A 14,520-nucleotide genomic window follows, 5' to 3' on the forward strand; every position below is an offset into this window, starting at 1 on the left:
TTCAGTGCTGACTGAATACACAGCCATTTTCAACCTTGACTTTCTACTGTCAAGGCTTACATTTATTAAACACTTCTCATATCATTTTCAGAGTTGAATATGAGTTCAAAATGTTCCGCAAACTGCTACACAAAAGGGATTCAAATTACGGGGTCAGTGACCGTGTTTTCCCTCTTCCTATTCAGTTACTTTTCTTTTATGTTTCATCCTCCATAGGGGATATGCACAGGAAGAAAAGACCTGGGAGGCCAGGGACTGAACAAGGGAAGAGAGGGACTTGAAAACAAGAGCAAGATGGAAGAGAAAATCAGTGGGAAAAACAGTATGTTGGCTTAAGTAGAGGTAATCTACATTTTGACAGTTAATTTCTGTTGAAAAATTTTACTGATAAATATATATACACACAGACATTCACATATAAATGTGCATGTAAAAATTAAATGTCAATTAAAGCAGAGATGGAAAGATAATGATTTTTCCTTCCTTCTCTGCTAATTATTTCCTTATGCACTAAACACACTCAACTCAGGCACTGCACATGTGTGCACTTGTTGACAAAGTCCCAACTGTCAACAGAGAATGATACACCCCCATGACCACAACCAAAACGGTTACACCAGCCAACTATAACATAATTGTGTGCAACCACTGCCAAATCCCAAGCTGACATGCATCCCGTGGAGTTTCATTGAAGTCAACGGGGCTGCATGGTATGTTAAATGAGCTGGGCTGCAAGGGTGGTCCAAAGCTGTGCTCTGATACACAGCAACAGCAATGAGGTGCTTAGAGCCACTCCTGCTTTTGGGTCCAGCTGTATCATTCCTTCACAGCTCCAGGAGAAATCCTGGATTGTAACAGAAGAGACTCCCAAACATGCACAAAGGAGTGTTAATTAAAAAGTAATAGCTCTTGTGGACAATACAAGTCATATAAAGCTATATACTATCCCTTCCCAGTTTCATGATAGACTCTCACAGATGGTATGACTGTAGTGGGTGTCAATTTGCATACAATTGCATAATGCTGTTTTCTCCCTTAGATATTTCAATAAACCAATGCAATCATCCACTTTCAACCTTCTATATGACTGCTGTATGTCACAAGATATGGCATTTTAAGTTCTTTCATATTTTTAATACCTTCCTCTGGGGATGAACCACGATTCTCGAGGCTTTTTGGATCAAGGCAAGTACAGCTTTAAAATATGCAGCTGACAATAATTTCACCTTTTCTGATTATACTTCAAGTAGAGGGAAAAACACCCTTTCACACACAGAAGACTGTGAATAAACAGTTCAGCTAGTTCAAGGACTGTTGTTGAAAAATTACAAAATGGCAGAATGCAATTTAGAATCATTAATAGTCAAGTAAAATTTTCATCCACAAGTTCTTTTCCAACTTAAAAGACTAAGTTTCACCTTTTACTATTGTACACAACGTAGAGCTTTTGGTGTTCAAGGCATTCCTCTCTTTCTGTGCAGCTGCTGCCCCCACTACGATGGCAACTACAGCCCTTCTTTCTGTGCAGTCATTGCTGAAACGCCTTGAACATAATCACACCCAGTTACAGTTTCTTCAGAAAGATCCCTGTTGAGCTTTCTTTCACCCTGTATATCGACTCTGAGACAATGTATTTCAGACTCCTGGAAGCTTGACTTCCCCTGGCCACTCTATAAAAATATGAAACCAGTTGCGAACCTCTTCATCCTGCAGGCTGTGAATATGCCACCCCTGTGAATACTTCTCCCACTCTGCCCCTGCACCGTGAGCATGCCAGCAGGGACACACTCCATGCTTTGAGGAATCGGCTGTTGATCCGTCTTGCTACACTAAGAACTATGCTAAAACTGTGTTACCTTTGACAGGATGTTGAAATGAATACTTTGTGATAAACTAGTCAATTAAATCATAAATATAAGCTTGGTATTTATCATGCTAGACTTTACCTTATGTATGAAACTACTACATTATAAAAAATAGCTTCATCATTTTTTGGAATCACTTTTGGAGGGGGAGAAAGAATAAGCACACAATGCAAACAAACTGTTTGGCACAAACTTCAAAAACATGCAGACGGCAAATCAGTCTGATCACTAAGATAGAAAAAAAAATAGACTGTATTCACTGAAGTGCAAACTAATGCAAAATATAGGAGGTCTCAAATTCTTTTAGAAGCCCTTTTACAAATGTCTCATTTTTCCCAGCATTTTACAGTTTGAAATCTGATCTCTTTATAATGAGTTTTTAAAAGGCCCATTCCCTGAGCTGGAAGCACTCATACTCAGGGTAAAGAGAATCACTAATTAAGGGGTTTTTAAAGTATATTCAAAAAATACTTTAATTTTGGGTTGGTGGTAGCTATTAGGAAATTCTTGGTCAATGCCACAAACAGTATTAGCAGGAAAACAATAGCCTAGAATTCAAACTGAACACAAATCTGAATACTTCCATTATTTTGTAATTGAAACACCATGGACTTTTGCTTGGCATTTGGAGAACAAATGTGTATAAAATCTAAAGGAATGAATATCCTCTGAAAACAATGACATTTTGTATTGAGCTGATGGTGTTGAGAAAAGAAAATGTTCTGTTTGCTGAGAAAACAGAAACATTTTTTATAAGGTTAACCCAAACTATTCACATAGTTTCAATAGGTAGCTTTTTCATAAACAAGTCATAATTTGTACCTTTTGCTTAAATTTGCAAATTAATTTTTTTCTCCTCAAAATCTTACTTAAAAGGACAGATTACCACAGCAGCTTCAAATGACATCTGTTGGAAATATGACAGCAAATTCTGCTACATATGACCAATCTGTGGTGGCTGGAGTAGGCATTTCTTGGAAAATCTATTGTGGAAAATTCAAGATATACAAATGGTCTGTTCTAACAGGAACAACTGATGGGTGCTGAAGTTTATACTCTGCCTTCTCTTCCATCCCTCTGTGACTCCCATGCTCTTCCTTACAGTCAATATTAAAAATGTAAATTAATGTCCAGAAAGATCAATTATGGTGATGTGAAAAAATGTAAGAAAATCTTACGGGCATGATTTCTCCTCAGCAGCTGCATTCTTGTGTAAACATTCAGCCATTGTTCCTGTCCATTATTACATTTACCTCCTTCTCCACATGGGCTTTTCTAGTTTCAAATGTCACTGAGGCCAAAGGCAGAGCCTTTAATAAGTCTCTGCTTCCTGCTATTCTACACCTGTAAGAAGTGAATGTCATAATGATAAATTTCTGTAATATCTAAATCTCTCTCACTTGTTAATTTCAACTCCAAATTGCTTGCATTTGTAATTGCTGGGAAGGAGGGAGTGTTCTGAAATGAAGATTTATTTTTTTTTAACTTACCAATAACTTTTATAACATACATTCTCAGCTTCAGGGAAGTTTTTATCTGCATTTTAAGTAAGACTTCTGGCAACTCTCAGTGCAAATAGATTTGCTTTGCACTCTTCCTGCTTTGTTGTCTTCAGCTCTTCCAAGACTATATTTTTTGTAATGTAACTTGCTGCTTTTTAGATTAATTTTCAAAAAACGTCACAGAAACGAGACCTGTGAAATTTTAGTCTCTTTCTCTGCTAGGCTGTTAATCCCTTTGTGGTGATCTTACTGGTCCTACAAACACAGAGCTCACTCTCACACCCATGCTTATCTCCAGATACAGGAAAAAATAATTTCTTTACTATTACACTTTATAATCCTGCACTGAGACTTTAATTTTCTACAAGTTTCAGCCTTGAAAACACTCAACAATCTTTGTTTATAAACAAGAAATTAGTGTCTTATTCCCCTTACATGTAAAGCGCTATGTATTTAATCAAGCACAATCCCCCCATTTTGTCTTTCTAAACACAAGACAAATGCTCATATTTTCAAATTTAAATTTAATTTTTCTCCTGAAATTTAGAAAAGTAATTTTTTTCCATCACAGTAGTCCACATCTGGTTCCAACAGCCCTTCATGTAGTCACACTCACCAAGGCTTTGAGCACACTACAAAGTAATGAGCCTCAGTAAGGGTAATGCAACATCTACTAGATAAACAGAGCAGCTGTTACGCACTTTACAATAACTCACAGCAGCCCTGAACATTAGGATCTCTTTTACTGAAGGGGTGAATGTTTCCCAGGACCCTGAGGTTATCCACCTGGACAACAACCAGAGAAAAGCAGGACAATTTAATGTCCCATGCACCTCCAGCAGTGAAGTACTGCTCTACACTATGACAGTATTTATGGCCAAGGAAGGACCATTTGATTCATTGGAGGTTTTTGTTTAGAGTAGAGAGGCTAAAGGTCTCTTTTTCCAGACATAATTTGCATCAAATCTCCTGTATTTCCTTTTAAAATAAAAAGATGCATAGACTGATTGGTTAAAAAAAGTGTCAAACTATTTTTAAAAACTGATATTAGGACTTACAGGATTCATTCAATCAGAATTTGTCTCTTATGATTTCTTTGGTATCCTTTTTTAGGTTCATAATAGGGTTGAAACTAGCCGTCTGATTTTTTTTTTTTTTTTATTTAACAAGAATTCCCTTTGTTTGGAAGCCCCTCTACATGTTGAATTAAAAACATATTCTGTAAGTGGTAGAACGGATGCACAGAAGGGATATTTGGATGTGATACAACATTCAAGACAAAAATCATCTCACTTAACTTGAAATGTTACATGAACTAAATCCTAGACAAAGTGTCAAAAAAGTGCCCTGAGTTAGACCAGCTGAGAATTTGATCTGAGGGCTAAAATGAGATATGGGCTATTTTACTGATGCTGAGCACCTCTGGTTCCCACTGAAGTCACTGGAAATGGTGGATGCTCAGAAGCAATAAAAAGCAAACCATTGTCTGCTATTATTTTTCATACTTATGCTGCAGAATGATTTGTATCATGAAATACTATACATTTCCTCAATGTGGCACATTTCCAGTAACTTTGTCTCTCAGCCTGCTCTGATTTTATGCCTTTGTACATATACATGTTTCTCGGTAGAAGCCAACATTTCAAAACAATAAAGAAATTCCCCTGCCTGAAGGAAGAGAGAAAACACACGTGAGAAACTATGATTACACTTGGGAATGATAGGTTGCGCATGACTGTGACAACATACGCTACTGACAACCCTGAGATCCTGTGCTGTGGCAAACTGAAAGAAATCCTCAGACTACTGCTGACCTGCATTTTCTTTTTCAGACCATGAACCCCATCTTTTACATGGCTGTTGTCAATTCAGGCACTTTATCAGCATCCGTTTATTACTGTCTCCCCAACATCTCTTTAGTCTAATTACAGCTTCTTACAACCTATCTAAATCTACCTATCTAACCTATCTAATTACAACCTATCTAAATGTTATTCCTATGTACAGCTCCAAGCCCTGAACCACTTCAGTTCCAACATGTCTCCCCCAAAAATCAGTAACAGTCTTTCTCTAACACAATAACCAAAACAACACGTAACATTCTAATTCAGATGGGACTTGAGGTAACAGCATCAGCAGAGTTTGTGTTCCAGATCTTCATTTTTCAGTAATTCCTTTCAGCATGCACTTGGTTTTACCTTGTGCTGACTGCTCTCTTTTTTTTTTTTTTTTTTTTTTATGCCATATTTTCCTGGACTTCTTTTTCTCAACTTAAAACATATCACAGGTAAACAAGACAAAGCAGACAGATATGTGATATTTGCAGAAATAGTCAAAACAGAAGATGACAAATTATCTTGTCTTCTTCAGATGGACAAAAGTTTTTTGGGGCCCATTTGCTACTCACTCTTCTCTACACAAACCAATAACATTCTTATTCTCATCACCATCCTGCTTGCCAGAATACACACACCCCCAACTCGGATTGTTCCCAAATTCCTGCTTTCACTTCAGGGTTCCCCCTCCTTCTCAGGTCTGCTGGTACTTCAGAAATGTGATGGGTGTTCCTTTTACCAGGGACTAAGCCCCTCTCGGAGGCCCAGGATGCACTGAATTCCAGCTCACATTTAGGCTGATGACACTGGACTTTAAAGGCAGGATCCACCTCTCATTAGATGGACAGTCTAGGAGTTGGGTGTCTCAGGTAGACATCTTACACATATCTTCACATCTAGTCTCTCTCTGTCATCAGGGGACAGAGAGAAGCAGGATGGGGCACCTGGATGCATCTCTCTCACTCTCCACTGAGTGTAGGGGGAGCCTCAGCAATTACCTTTGGTCACCAAAATTTTGTTCAGCTATTGTTATCAAAGATGAATCCCAATCTATGCTATCTCTATACTTTTTCAAGGAGTCTTTATGAATATGTTGAATGACTTCCAGTTTACTAAACACAGGCAGTCTTCTGCCCACCAGAAGTTTCTGTGATACATGTTTGTAATTTTACTAGATAGCTTCAGAGTTCATTAGATGGTCTTTAGTAAGTTGAATACAGGAAAAACAAAAAATTCACCAGCACAGCCAGTGTAGATATATACAAAATGGGCTGGGTTCAAGCAATTTCAGTTGTATGCTCTCTCCTTTATAGCACTGATCCTACTTTTTATGCAAAGACGTAAGGTACCAAAACCCAGATAATTTACAGCAGTCTTTCTTATGTTCTGTAACAGGCAAACTGAAGGCACATTTCAACAGTAAGTAAAGAATAAAGCAGAGTGAAGAGATTATTAATGTCATATCTGTATCAATACATATTTAAAGAAACACTGAACTTAAGCAATGACTACTTAATTTATGATTGGTACATATTATAACTTGGGCCAAAAATAAAGGCCACCCAGGAGCAGCTGCTGGTGAGGCATGCAGTGGTCTTTCTTCCCAGCAGGAACACTTGACATAAACATGTTAGTGCTCCACACACAGCATTTATTGTCAATCAAGTTACAGAGCTATTTAGTGGTCTTTTTCCTTAACTTCAAAGAATTAAATGGGATAGGGCCAATTCGTCTCTGGAATCACCTCTCTCTCTCCCTACCACATCTGCTGTGCTCAAAGGGGGTCCCTTAGGCTGACAAAGCCCAGGTTTGAACTTGTCATGCTCTAGGATGGTAAGATGTTTCCAGTCATAGGTCGGTAATTATGGAACTTGCTTCTACATGAGATCAGAGTGAACCTTCTTGCCATGACTTGGTTTATATTTAAGAAATTAAATTACTTAAAATCTCTCAAATATCTGTAGAAATTTTGCATCCACATACTAAAAATACTCTAAAGGGCCTAAAAAGAATCTATTAATCTCTTAAAATAAACTATGTTCCAGCAGATGTAACTGGAAGAACTGTGCCTCCTTAACTGCACTGTGGTTGAAGACAAAGGCAATCTTGAATAACTCCTCTACCTCTGCTATAGATAACACTGCCCTGGAGGCCTTGACAAGAATCACACACCAGAGGCTTTCAGGAGCAGAGATAGAGACTGTGGGACAAAAATCTAGAATGCTTTCAACTGAGAAAAAGTAAGTCAGGGGCAAAATTTCAGCACAACTTGAGTGAAACACTCAAATGCTTATGCTTAAGATAGTCTAATGAAGTGGGTTGAATTACAAAGACTTCAATTCAATTTCTGACAGCATCTGACACAGACAAGTCCCTGACAGTTCTCAAAGATTTTTTTTAAAGCTGTTGGTACAGACAACTGTAATGAGCCAACCAAGAGTGGGGGAAAAAGGAAGGTTCTGTATTCAAAGGAAAAAGTGAAACATTATGTTATTACTGACAATGTAATAATGGGTGCCAAAGACAGTGGCCACAAGAGAATAAGTTATCACTCTCAATACCCACCTCATTAGTAACTGAGAGAATTGACAGTGCAGAATCACAGTACTTCAGTGCATTGTTTTTCTGGCCAAGATCTTTATAGCACTGAGAAGAAAAAACATTTTGTTTCCAATCAGACCACTGTAAGAATACCAGAGTCTACAAATCATTATTTTTAAAAGAACCTGGTTACCTTTGCCAAATACACATAATTGCATTTGGAATATCCTGGACGCATTTCTTCTGCCTAAATAATAAAAAACAGGAAAGAAAATAGACATAAAGCTTGTGTGATGAGATTTATGTGGTCTGCATAACATTTTTAGTAACACACTGAAGTTCCTCAAACATCAGACTGAATCATCCCTACTGTGCACACCACAGTCTGTTTAGCACTTCAAAAAACCCTTAAGAAAACAAGAAAACCCAAAATTCAAACCCTAAACCAGGCACATGAGGTGCTGATACTGACCACATAAGAGTGTTCTGTACTGCTTGCTCTCCTCTGTCCCTAAGTACTTTGTAAAGATATCAGATCATTCTATAGAATGTCTATTGGATTCATTCACTTACACACTGGGTTGGAAGACACTGCTCTCTCTAGTTTATTAATATTTCTCCATCAAAGAAATAAACAAGAAACCAACCATTCACACTTTGTGTAGTAGGTAACAAACTGTCTTCATCAACATCATTATTTTTCTTTCACAGACCCATATCTTCTACCTCTGGGTTCACCTTTCTTTTTCCATCACTATGTTCTGAAAAGTTTGGGTCATTAAAAAAGTTCAAGATTGTCTTCCTTTTAAAATATATCAAGGATGTAGAAGCTTGAAAGATGACTAAAAACCTTACAAATTACCTACTAACCAAGAAGCATCTTTAATCAACAAACAGCTTTTGGGAGAGAAAAATTGCATCAGTGAAATTTATAGGAGCTGTAATCCTTGGACCAAAACACTGCTGCTTTCACCAGAACTGTGTATTACAAAACAACTGAAAAAGAAACCCAAACAGTTGTCTTTTAGACAGTAATTTAATTTTTGTTGCAGAAGATGACTTAAAACCACAGTTACTTTGCAGCCCACCACAAAATGTCCTGAAGCTAAAGCGAACATTTCAAATTATTTCTACCACCTTTGGAGTTTGACCTTAAAGATAAAAATCTCTTAAACTGGGAAGATGGTAACATATTGTCCAAAATTCAGGAGATCATTCCATCTTTAAATAGACCGAGCACAGAAAATAAGTACTTTGGATAGTGAAGAAAATATGCTTATCCAATTCCTTTGAGAAACTGTCTGAAAGTAATTGTAATGATGTAAATTTATATTTTGAATTCAGTCAAGTGAAAAGCTTGTATTTTTCAACTCCAGAAGTAGAAATGATTCATATAAAAGACAGCTTTATTTTATTCATGTGATATTTTCTCATAAACGTGCATTCAAGTAGAATGCCCAGGAACATGGGCCTATTTCTATATGACAGAGCTTTCTCTTCTACTTCACTGCAAAGGTAGTATCATCTCTACAAACAAGAAAGGCTTCTACTGAAATTCAGTGAAAAGAGCTTCAGTACAGAAAAAGAGAATTGTCACAATGTCAAAGTTTTCCTTGCCTATGCTAACCCTCTTGCAGAAACAGGCAAACCACCGGTTATTGCTATGGTTAATTTGTTTCAATAGCATATATAATTTATCTCAATCCATCTCAGATTAAATCCAATAACTATTAACCAAGGTAAATCATTGAAGAATTCCCTAAAACCAAAGAACAAGAAGAAACGTGCTACCCACTCATACCCAAACTAATTTTAAAATAGAAAAGAAAAACTATTTTAGTATAGAATGCTGTGGTATTTAGGACAGCCCTAGATTTACAGCAGCTGAACATAATCTGTTGTGCAGACATCTTGACAACAGTCACATATAGCAACTAGTAAACAGACACACAAGAAAACCCTTGGCTAGGACTTACCTTAAGGAAATTCTGCAATGCTTCTTCTACTGTTGAAGTTGGTGGAGTCCCAAAGAGAGCAGCAGCTACTTTCTTTTCAATCCATGATAACTGAGCTACCTATAATAAGGCGGGGGGGGGAAAGTCTTTAGGGTTGCTTCTCAGTTTTGGAGTAAAGTCTGTGCCACTTATACAACCTATTTTGCAAAAGAACCCATAAAGGAATGTTTTATACTGTTGATGTGCCAGCTCAAAGCATAGTCCATAGGATTTGAGATTCTTTTAACAGGAAAATTTACAGATTAAGAAATACATGACAAAACACCAACATGATTGATATTAGATTATTCCATGTACAAAGCTTAAAGTACAGTTTAGGTTTCATAAGAACTTGCCCTTTTTTAAAAACCTAAGGCTAGAAATAGTGCTTTAAACCTGTTAACGTTTTTATGAGACAGTTTAGCTTCATAGTCCATGTACTTGACTACTTTTCAACATTACAAAAAGCTGTTGCTACAGTCAAAATGGGAGTGCTTTTGGTGCTTGTAAAACAAATTCATTTATTACAGAGAAGCTGGTGACAATCTGTTAAGAAACAGGATTCATTTCTTCCTCTTAAAATCTGACAAGTAACACTTGCCAAAGACCTCTTCTCATTTCAGGAAGATGGGCTGCTATAAAAGGACTTCAGGGAACTGTCATATTGTCACACAATGTACATGATTTCTTGCCTTACATATACTGACACCTGACAGAAACTGCTCTGGTTACTGCCATAAAGTATTTGGCTCCATCACCTAACCTGGTGAAACACACCTCACATCTCTAATAAAGGATGGAGCCACTAAGAAATGCAATATAAAACTGGAGTTGTTTAAATCCTGAAGTGAAGTTACCCCCCTTTGGAGAATTGTACTGTATCTGTAAAGTTGGGACTTCATTCCTTCACATCAATATTTGAATCACCGCACTGATGACTCCTGTTATAGTGGAGTCTACAAAAACAAAGTTCTGTGTTGTCCTAGCAGTTTCTGGCCTGATTTATGCAGAGACAACACAGAGAAGGGATACACACAGGCAAAGAAAGAGATTCTCTCATCAGAGAGCTGGAGGTGAAATATGAGTCACATAGTGACATCTCTTTTTCAGAGGGACCTGCAATTCAAATAACAGAGTTGAGTCTTGAATTCAAGTCTGTCCTTCTGCTGTAAAAATCAAAATGGTTTTGGATAGCTTTATATTATTCCCACCTTATTCCCTGGCTTCCCAAGCTCTTCAGGGCTGTTGCTGTTCCCCCCGCCTTCTCCAGCTAAATTCAGCAACTATTCAGTAGATGTCAGATAATTATGGTAAAATGTAAGAATCCATCCACATGTAACTATCCACAGCCATCCACGTTCTCTTTTGAACAGACATCAAGCTCTATGTACTTCTTGTTGCAAACTGCCCTAAAAATATCGTTGCAAAGACTACAAATACAGGCCAGCAAGCAACAGGAACATGCCTAGAGGGCCATGTTTTCTCATTTGGGCCCCAATGACTCTAGCTACATCAGAGCAACATTGCTTGGAGACAAAAGGCATCGTGATCAAGTCTTGCTGGTTGTTCGTCAAGGTCCAATGTCTTATTTGTTAAATGCCGTCAGTAAGTCTTTCACATAAAAACCACTAAAAATTATATTCCAGAGAGAAACAATATTAAGAAAATAAAGCGCTGCTTTTTTTTCCCATTCTCTCTCACAGACCACTCTTGAAGCCTCTTCTAAGGGAATAAAGTATTTTTTACAAAAAAGCTCTCCAGCAATCCCAGAGTTCTAACTGAAGTAACAAGATGTTTCCCCTCTCTGCACTGCAGTGCTTTCACACTGTGTTACAAACTGCAGTATGATGGTTAAAGCTTTAAACTGTAGGTATGTATCTAATTCCCTTACACACTTAATTTCCCTACCTACTCTATCGTTTATGAGACATATTCTGCATAAGGATTTTTGCAGAAGTATTGTTTTCTTCATGCCAATCTACCGCTGCAGTGTTCTCTGTTCTTTTGGAAGAGGAATGGGGTTTCTGTATTTCTAGGTCCATCACATCAAGGAGGAAAAGGGGGAAAAATAAAGGGAATGTATACGCTTACACTGAATTCTGCAAGACCACACAGCACCCTGGAGATACACATACACGGCTCAAATACAATTACCACACGCGTGTCTGCTGTTATGCAACAGTGAGGAAACAAAATTGCAGTTTTTCCATGTGGAGCTATAATTACGTATTGAAAACACAAGTTCTTCCTGGCAGTTGTTTTATTTTCTCACAAGATTTAATCAGCACTGATTTACTGAGGTTTTAGTCCTTATTTTGTCTGGCTTGGGTGCTGCTTTGCACTATTCAAACTTTAAAAAGCCCAAACATATATGCACTTGGCCATTTTTATATTACAAATGCCACCAACCTAAAACAATGTTTAAAAGTGAAATGTAGGTATGCACAATAGCGAGTTTTCTTTGATGTGGACTGGCTTTAGCATTATTCTTTGTGACTATTACACAGATAGTCTGAGAGTTCTGTCATGTTTTGAGCAGACTTATGTGCCACTGGCTTGATGCATTCATTGCAGCTAACTATCTACCCACAAATGAAGTGAGTTTTTTATGTGAGTTGTCCAGATTCCTTGCATGGTCAATACAGGCATTCTATTAAACAATTCCTCTTCACCTACGTTAGCCTGGGATAAACACTCCTCTTTTTCTTCTTTCTTTCCTTCAACTACAAAAGGAGCATAAACAATTATACCTTGTGGATGGCTAAAGATAGGTGAGGTAAATCCCATCACAACAGCTTAACCACGCCCCACCTGAGTCAGTCTGCACCCCTCTATGACTCAGGTAGGACAAATGGAAAAGACCTGTTTTGTGTAAGACACAAAATTGTGTCCTGGAGCAATAATGATGAAGAGGAAATTATACCCTTTCCTTAAACACACAAGTACAGTCTTTAATTTGAAACAACTTTATTAGAGTGAATCTTATGCATGTTCAGTTAAATGGAAACATCATTCCTACTACACCAACTGACTTTATTAAGCGTTCTCTGCATGTGAGCAAGCACAGACAACAGAAACCCTGGTGTAACATGTTCTAGTGTAGTGCAAATCTACAGTCAAGGTTATTCCAAACAGCGCAAAGCATATCTGGAGGTCCAAACAAAATCAAGTACAAAGAGACTGTAACTCATCAGCTTCAGCAGAACCATAATTTCACTTAATGCATATTTCAAGAACAAGACAGGACAGCAGAAAAATAAGAAAAACAGCTACTGCAGCAAGTAATAGCTACAACGACAACAAAATTAAAGAATGAAGATTGCCCTTGCCCTACAGATGATTTCCAAACCTTAAGTGACTTTTGGTTTTGTTAGGTCTCCCAAGCCCTGACGTCCGTCCCCGAAGCAGCCTGAAAATTCCTAAGAGCACTGCAAGGAACACTGTGTTTCCACAGAATATCAGGTTTTAATGTATTGGGTCACTTGAGGAGCATCACTCCCCAGCTGCCACAATATGAGGAGAGCTAGTCCCACTCACTCAAATTTGGAAGAACAAGGGCCTGAGGAACGATCAGCCAACCGCTGAACTTCCCTAGGGCTGGAGGGGAGTGGGTCACCATGACAGGTTGGTCTCTGTCAAGGAAAGGAAGCCACTCTTCAGTATCCCAAAGCTAAGAGATGCTTGTCTCAAACAATCTCTCACATAGATCTGTCAATCAGCAAGCTCTCATCCATTTATTTTACTCAAATCTGTACTAATACTAGAGATGGAAAAAGCCACCCACAGAGTTAAACTGTAGCTGACTGGAAATTTCGTACCCAGCACGCTCCTACCAGGCCTCTTGTTTCTCTGAAGTCCAAGGCAAAAAATGTGGCTCTTCCCTAAATACTGGGAAAAGGGATTTGCTAACATCCATTTCTCTTCCTTAGCCTAGGTTCAGAAAACAATCACATATGAACTAAACCAACGGCTAGAGTTTGGGTTTTTTGGTTTTGCCTTCTGTTCATTTTTGATGAGATGCAAACCCTGCCTACTGACATTTTTTCAAATTCCAGGATGTTGGATGTACCAAGGAAACTAACCCACTTGGATGGAAAATTCAGCCAGGATTGACTTGCAGCCGTAAAGGATTTCCTCCTCCGATGTTTTCTTGCTAACAGCTCACTGAAGACAGATCACACAATTGTCTTCCATAAAGGAAAACCATCCCATTGATCCAGCTTCAGTAAAATATTAATCGCACCTACTTGAACATCCCCAGAGATTTTATTCTTCTTTTTTATTACAATATATTAATGTAAAATTGTATTAAATAATTTTGCAATGTTTTGACTTCTGGAAGAGATTAAGTAACTGGATAGCACTTTTAAATGCTGGCTTCCAACACAAATATTCTCTTCTTGCCAGCTGAGGAACCAGGACAGTCTGCACAGGCATTCAGGCATTTATCCAACTTGAATTCCCTGGACTTTTCACTCTCCAGTAAGGGGAGTAGACTTACAGAGCACACAGACAAAAGAACTGGGTCAATTTGTTCCCTGATGTAACCCAAACCGGTACTGGGATACACCAGAGATTAAACCAACACATGGCATGTAACCTGCGAGAAGAATATCCCAAGAGATCTAATTTTTAACACCCCACTAGCATTTATCAGAGACTCTGATCCAGTTTCACAAATACGTGCTGTTTTGTGTCAGTCCTGTAATGGCAAGTAGCTATAAGTCTTAACGACGTGCATACTCCATTTTAAAAGCTATTCTAAATATTTCAACACTAAAAA

General features: G+C 38.0%; 1 protein-coding gene across 2 annotated transcripts in view; it reads right to left on the reverse strand.

Moving 5' to 3' along the window:
- RMDN2 (regulator of microtubule dynamics 2) overlaps positions 1–14,520 on the reverse strand; it is a 48,672-nt gene that overhangs the window by 3,422 nt on the left and 30,730 nt on the right. For both annotated transcript variants that reach the window (XM_026845871.1, XM_026845872.1), the window contains 3 exons: positions 9,720–9,818; positions 7,937–7,990; positions 7,768–7,848 (listed from right to left, as the gene is read on the reverse strand). In XM_026845871.1, the coding sequence (XP_026701672.1) occupies positions 7,768–7,848; positions 7,937–7,990; positions 9,720–9,818 (234 nt within the window). The remainder of the gene's footprint in view (positions 1–7,767; positions 7,849–7,936; positions 7,991–9,719; positions 9,819–14,520) is intronic.

The sequence above is a fragment of the Athene cunicularia genome, assembly GCF_003259725.1.
Source record: "Athene cunicularia isolate RWA chromosome 3 unlocalized genomic scaffold, athCun1 chr3_part1, whole genome shotgun sequence".
Taxonomy (NCBI): domain Eukaryota; kingdom Metazoa; phylum Chordata; class Aves; order Strigiformes; family Strigidae; genus Athene; species Athene cunicularia.